Source organism: Biomphalaria glabrata, chromosome 17, assembly GCF_947242115.1.
Source record: "Biomphalaria glabrata chromosome 17, xgBioGlab47.1, whole genome shotgun sequence".
NCBI lineage: Eukaryota > Metazoa > Mollusca > Gastropoda > Planorbidae > Biomphalaria > Biomphalaria glabrata.
Window position 1 is genome coordinate 10,638,391 of NC_074727.1, and position 7,722 is coordinate 10,646,112.

General features: G+C 35.0%; 1 protein-coding gene across 1 annotated transcript; it reads left to right on the forward strand.

Moving 5' to 3' along the window:
• Positions 1 to 3,040: 3,040 nt before the first annotated feature.
• On the forward strand, positions 3,041 to 4,851 carry LOC106056613 (5-hydroxytryptamine receptor 4-like). The gene is made up of 2 exons (XM_013213427.2): positions 3,041 to 3,597; positions 4,839 to 4,851. Exons 1-2 carry the CDS (start codon positions 3,041 to 3,043, stop codon positions 4,849 to 4,851), a joined length of 570 nt encoding a protein of 189 aa, XP_013068881.2.
• The last annotated feature ends 2,871 nt before the right edge of the window (positions 4,852 to 7,722 follow it).

Here is a 7,722-nt window from a genome sequence, read left to right on the forward strand (position 1 = left end):
TAGTTGTAAATGTGGTTTATTTTGATGAAAAAACTGCTTGCATAAGTGATTTAAAAAAGTAGATTTTTTGCTTTCAGAAAAGAAAAAAGTAGCCGTTGCATCAGAACTTTGAATGGTGCAAAATATTATGATGTTGGATTTACTAGATCTAAACGGGACGGACGGACGGACAGACATTCCACACAAGACTAATAGCGTCTTTTCCCCTTTCAGGGGCCGCTAAAAAAGCAAAGCGTCACGTCAACTCATGCTCAACTGATCCAACTCTTTGATGTTTTTCTATTTATTGTGTACATTTGAGTGCCTTGTATTATAAACATTCTTTTAAAATATACATTTTGCTATTCTCTATACATTTAAATTGTATGATTTTTTACAAAGCTTATATCAGCTCACTCTCTCTGTCAGTCTGTCTCTCTGTCTGTCTGGTAAAACGTTTGTGCACGTTATTTCTCTCTATACTTTCTCGGATCAAGTTGAAACTTTGCACAATTGCCAAATAGCATAGACAAGAAATGAATCATTTAGAAAAAAATTATCGTATTAATACCGGTAATTAATTATTTTGTTTGATACCAACAAGGGAATTCAATCCTTCAGTATTCACAGATCCGGCTAAATATATAGGGTTTTATATCTTTAGATGTTTAAACACGTTATTTCTCCCACACCCCTCATAGGATTAAGTTGAGACTTTAAACAGTTATTTATTATAGTTAACAAAACATGAAGCAATTTTAAAAAATAACGAATTAGTTAATTAATTATTGGTAATTAATGATTTTGTTTGAATCGAATAAGGGAAATAATTTTTACATTATTGAGAGATATAGCTATAAGTGCAGAGATCTTTACATTTCATAAAGCTTACATTGGTAAAAACGGGTTTTTACAAAGCTTCTGTTAACTTTGTGTCTATCTGGTCAAGAGTTTGGACACTTCATTTCTCGTACACCCAATCTCGGATCGATTTCGCAAAATTATTTTTTTTTTTACCTGATAACTCAAGAATTAATTAAAAAAAAAACAACCAATTAGTTAATTAACTATTGGTTACAAAAATGTTGTTTTGTATCTTGAACAAGGGAAAGAAATTCTCCTTGACTGATAAAGTGGTATAAGTTGAATTAGTCCCCTTATTATTTGTAGGAAAAAACGTAAATAACTATAAAACCTATTTTCATATGCAGCTGGCACGGTGGTTACGTTATTGGCTTAAGGAGGCCCTAGCCCTCGATTTCGAACTCAGGTCGCTCACTTTATATGAACTGTATGTATATTTTATATATATGTATACGTTTAAAAAGCGACAACCCAGATACCCCGTTCTTTCTCCCCCCTACCCCTTTCCAGACGAGCGATAGGATCATAGTGTATTGAGAAAGCTAAAAGTATGAAATTGAGCTAAACGAAAACAATTGGTAAAAATATTTTTAATCGCACAGATTTACAATCTCGTGGTTTAGATCTATTAGAAATATGACTGATCCAAATTGATACAACTACACTTAACATCAGCTTTGTATTTTTTTAAAGATTTTTTTAAAATGTTGCTTTTGTCATTACGGTGATTGGAATTATAGCGATTGTAATTATAATGTGAATAACATTTTTTAATTGTTTTTTTTTATTGTCAATTTCTTCGCTTGCATACATCTCCTAAAATTTGTTTCAATATCCAAAACTTTGCGTGAGTTCTAAAATAAGACAACATAGTAAAAGGAAAGAGTGATTCATTAAATTGTATACAATATTTTTTCTAATGCTTTAAAAAGATGGATTTAATATACACTTTCCAATAAATCTGCATTAAAACAAAATCGCTTGCCCCTTTTTCCGTCAAAATCGATATCATTATGTCCATATAACGCGTTTAAAAAAAAAAACAAAGCACTATAATACGTGATGCCTGCTAGAGGTCATCACAACTTTTATTATCGCGCCACTTATCGCACGGAACTAGAATTTGGACACTCCTGTCAGGTAATAAAATATGCCAGACATAGTAAACAATGGACGACAAGTATAAACAAACACGCCATGTTGGCTTCATGAAATATTGATAGAATTATCATTTAGTTTGCTTACATAAAAGAAATTCAGGAATGAACGTGACGAATCAATACATTAGGCCTACCTCTGACGCAGCACAACACTGTGGCTAATGGACGAGATGTGTCGATGACCTTCCGTTAAATCTCTCAAGTAGCATTGATCTGTGGATAACCAATGGGTCAATCTTTATCCGAGTTGATCACTGAGGTAAGTTTACATCTAAATGTATCATTTAGTTGCTAATTATAAGGTTTTATTTGTAATATGTGTAATATGTATATTTAATATATGTAGATGTATAGATCTGTTTTTTTGAGAAGTGGGTTGGTCTTATGGGCACTAAAGAAAAGGATTTAGGTTTAAGTTTTTCTTACAAATCGTATTTTTTTCTTTATGAGAGATACAGTTTCAGAAAGAAGCTTTAATGCGTTACTAAACAACAAAAACTTTCCCTTTCAGACCTTGCGATCTATGGGGCAGATTCGAACCCAGGACACCAGGCTCTAAAGGCAAGCGCTTAACCACTCAGCCACCGCGCTCCCTGTTACTAAAGAATACTCCAACCGCATTTACATTCCCCAACTAAAGTCAGGTACCCATTAGAGCTGGGTGGACTCAGAGGCGCCCTAAAAATCCCGAATTTCAATATCCCAGTCTTCACAGAGATTCGAACCCAGGACCCCAGGCTCGGAAACCAAGCGCTTAACCACTCAGCCACCGCGCCCCCTGTTACTAAAAAATACTCCAGTTTTATTTTGTGTTAGTTTATCGTCTGACCAGTTTGCCAGTGTACAAAAGTAATATAAGAATATTTTAAAATAATGTTGAATTCTTACATATCATAATGGTAACCAAAGAAAAAATGTAAGAGGTCTGACTTGAACCATATTTTTGTTTTTCGTTTAGATTTGATGCTAACATCTATCCATTTTCTTATTTCTCCAAGGGCAAGTTTTAGTTTATTGCTGTAGTTGTTGCTGTTGACATGAACGGAACTAGCTGTCAGAACGTCACGGTTGATCTGTCCGAGTCAAGCCTACGCCTGACGTCAAACAAACATTTGCTTGTTGTCTTGGTGATACTATCCTGCCTGATTGCTGCATTCACTGTCGGAGCCAACATTTTGATCATCGTCGGCGTGCTTCTTAGTAGAAGAGCTCGTCGCCAGCAAGTCTTGGTCAGTTCAGGTATCAGCAGCAACACCAAACTCATCATGGCATCGTTCGCCTTCGGGCACCTTATCATGGGCGGAGTTTGCATGCCTTTCGCAATTATTCAAATGGTCTCAAACGGGGCGTGGTATTTCGGCCCCGATTTGTGCGTGGCTCGGACCTACCTGGAGTCGCTGATGGAGATCATAGGAGTCTACCACGTGATCAGCATGTCGGTCGACACATACATTGCCGTCTGCCAGCCCATGAAGTACCGCGTACTCACTTCACGTTACGCCTACGCCATGTTGGGCTTCTGTTGGCTTCCACCTGCGACACTATTTGCAGCTCCTCTGATACTTGGAGGATACCGGAACGGCAAAGAGGATATGTTTGACTGCCTGTTACAGCATACAAGTTGTGTGACTCTCTATGGGAAAGATACCCTCTTGCTCGTTCTTCCATTCGCAGTAGCTTTCCCTTTCTGTGTGGTGATAGCCGTATACACACTAATATTAAGAAAAATACGTCTATTTCACAACAACAGAAATAATAGATATTTCAGAAAGATACATCGAACGGCCAGTGCTCTTTCCACTGACCACATGAAAAAAATGGACTCAAATCCTAATGACTCAAAGAAAAAAGCTGGTGGAAACATAGTTTTTACAATACCCAACGTTGAGTTGCATAAGAGCGCTCATATTGATGATGTCATCTCAAATAAAAACAGAAATACTGAAGTTATAAAATTGCAAAATCTTCAGGAGAGAAACGAATCAATAAAAAAGCGACGAAAACTTTTCGAAAGCGTGGAAGATAACTCTAAAGTCTCTCAACCGGATAGAAAATGGAAGGCGTTTCATTACATGATTGTCATGGCAACCTGGTTTTGCATATACTGGTTTTCTATCAGTGCCTGCTACTTATACTACGCCTATCAACCCAGCAAGACTCCAGTGAAGAACATTATGGCCATTTGCTGGTTTTTCTATTTAAACTCTTTGGTCAGCCCCATTCAATTGTTACGTAACAAACATCTTCGGGAGTGTGTCTGGGATGTTTTTAAGGTTCAGCAAATAGAGTGTAGAGTCTTTCTTTAAGAGCGTCAGAGGCTTTTTAAACATTCGTCATTATCCTGTCCAAAATTATTCTTTCACTAATAGAATCCATATTTTATACTTGAATGAAATCTGGCGATGAGCACCTTGGAATAAAACTAGAAATATATAAACAATGTTTTTTAACAAAGCTTATATTCAGTGTAATTGTATCAATTAGTTTGGAGAAAGGAGGGGTATCTGTTGAATGTTACAGTGATAGCTTTTTAAATATATTTTAGTTTTTTTAATAATTGTACCACTTGAATTCGAATTCGAAGGCTCAAGACTCCGCCTCCTTAAACCAACACACTAACCATTGTGCCAGCGAAATGCTGATGAAAATAGAAGATTTTATTATATATTGTTGGGTTTAAACTTTTAAGCGACAAAGTATAAAGGGGACTATTCAACGTATACATCATTCAAGTACAATTTCTTTCCTTCGTTTGATACCAAACAAAATCATTAATTACTAATAATTAATTAACTAATTGTTGTTTTTTTTTAATATTAATTCTTGTTTTATCAGGTACAAGAAATAATAGTACAGGGTTTTCACTTGATGTGAGAATAGGAAATTTGGAAAACAAATCGTGTTCAAACCTTTTAGTTGCTATCAGCTCTGTAAAACAAATCGTGTTCAAACCTTTTAGTTGTTATCAGGTTTGTAAAACAAAACAAAGAAAAGGAAATTTGCGTTTGTAATGACACTCGCTCCGGGCCCCGCGTACTGCTAAAACAACCTCTGGTGGTGGAGTAACGTTGTCATGTGGACCGGTCTATTGATGGATTTAAAAGTGTTCTTCACCCTATACAGATATAACAACTGTTTCTGCCGTAGCGTAGCACAGGTATCAGGTATCAGGTATCATTATGCGCTTTTGGAATTGAGGAAAAACGAATTTTGGGGAAGAGCATTTGATTTGAATGATTTGAAATGGCTTTTTATGCAGGCAGATGAATAGGCTACAACTGATACGTCTAGGGCAGGGGTTCTCAACCTGTAGATCGCGTCCCCCTTGGGGGTCGATTGACGATTTGCCAGGGGTCGCCTAAGACCATCGAAAATATGGATTGTATTTGTCTACTCTTCTATAGCTATATGTTAGTGTTGGGGGGAGGGGGTCGCGGCAGAGTGGGGGGGGGGGGTGTAAAAAAGGGGTCGCCGAGAATAAAAGGTTGAGAACCGCTGGTCTAGGGAGTATATGTGTATATTATAAGGGATTGTGGGACGTTGCGTTGAAGAAAGAAAAATGACAACAGAAAAAAAAATTGTACTAATATTTTATAAGGACCATTAATCTTGGTAATGTAATTTATTGACAAAAAAATATCAATATCCAATGTGTTAGAAAGTAATGAAAAATGGAATAAAAGCTACTGAGCATTGTCATGCATTGTCAGTTTGAGATTTAGTTGGTCGAATATTGAAATTGATCATGATAGCAAGTGTAAAGTTGAACGGCTTTGAATGATAAACCGGCATGTCACTTTTTGCTTGGTGTCTACCTTTCAGTGCGTATAAAAATTATAAGTCAAACATTATCCAACCAGAAAGTGTTTGACACGTATTGACTTTTATTCTCTACAAAAGGCTTTAAACAAATGCGTAAGAGTAATATACATTCAGGTTTGAGACAGTCCAGAGCGCTAGGCAAACATAGTTTTAGATAGATAGATATTCAGAGAAAAGAAAAGTTAGTTTTTTTTGTTATAAACTAACCAAATATATTTTAACAACAGTTTCATTACCTTAATCGCTGCATCATTCGAAAATGATATATATACAACAATGTAACATTATCATGGGCGTAGCTAGGGTAGGGAAAGGAGGAGGAGAGAATTTGAAAATCCCCCCGGCCCCCCACACGAGAAAGGCCCCCGAATGAATGTTTACATTAAAAATTAAACAAAATGCAGGGTCCCTAAAGAGGCCAAGCCCCCGGAACCCGAAGCGATAGAAAATACCTAGCTACGACCCTGAACATTATTAACAAATAAAATGACAGTATCAAATATATAAATACATAAAATATTGTGTCATTTATTTACAAATCAGAGTAAAACATTTCAAATGAAAAAAATACACAAGTTGTTTTTGTCTTAATTCAATATTTCAATCCCTGAGAACTGCAAGGGAAAGTGTGCGTCTCTTTGTGATTGTTATTCAAATACTATTTTTACCCCTTTAAAATTTTTGTTCATTTCAATCTATTCAACACTTTAGAGTATGCATGTAATTCTGAGTTCAAGATCAAATGTGTATAACATGACTACATCCGTAACAGACAAGAGTATTTCAACTAGGTTCTGAATCATTTACACAATTGTACAAAACTGTATATATCTAATTTCATGAAAAAAAATCATTTTTACACAATTGATTTCTAAAATGAACACATGTAATTGACTCTATAGCCGTTCTATATTTAGAACATAACATGTCTAATTGACATGTACGACTAGAGAAATACATGGATCTACCTGATTAGTTATTTTCACTTTTAAAAGAACATCTGTAATTTATAAGAAAAGAGGCTATTAATGTCTTAGTCATTGAAAACTTTATTGTACGTTTCATTCACAAATTTTGGTCATACATTTTGTTAATGTTGATGTGACTTGAAATATAATTTCTAAAAATCATCGTTAACGAACACGAGATTTCTAAGTTGTTCTAAGTTATTTCTAAGTTGTTCTAAGTTATTTCTAAGTTATTCTAAGTTATTTCTAAGTTATTCTAAGTTATTCCTAGTAATGGCTTGAAATTGTATACGAACTTTTTCATGTGAAGACTATAAAGTGCAAATCCACTTCCCATAAATTTGTATAAAAACAGTTACTAAACATAATTCTACTGTGATACTTTTTGTTACAAAGTTCTTCTAGAGATTTTCTTTGAAACATTTTAAGTGTTGGATTTGTTACAAAATGTATCAATCGCTTTTCAATCTCTAAATATAACATTCGATCTTGATTATGTTAATTAGCACCTCACACAAAATAATACCATTGATAAGTTAGCAATGTAGCAATGTGTTCAATGCTAAAATTGAATAATTTGATATATCAACTATTAAAATAATTTTTTCATATGAAGATTCAATCTGTATTTAAAGTTTTCCTTACAATTGTGATCTAGCTTCTTTTTACCTGGTATAATGTTATGACATTTCAGATGAACGAATAATTTACCAAGAAATTTGTTTGACGATAAGTTGTAGACAAATGTTTAACTTTATAAGTCTTCGTTAATCTGCATCTGGCTCAAGTACAGAACATGATTAAAATTTGTAAAGCCTAATCTATGACCATTTCGTTTTGTGGCTACTTCGGGGATTATCTCATCAGGCGGTGTAGCCTCTAAAGTCTCATCAGGCGCCTCAGCTTCAAAAGTCCTAGACATACGAACT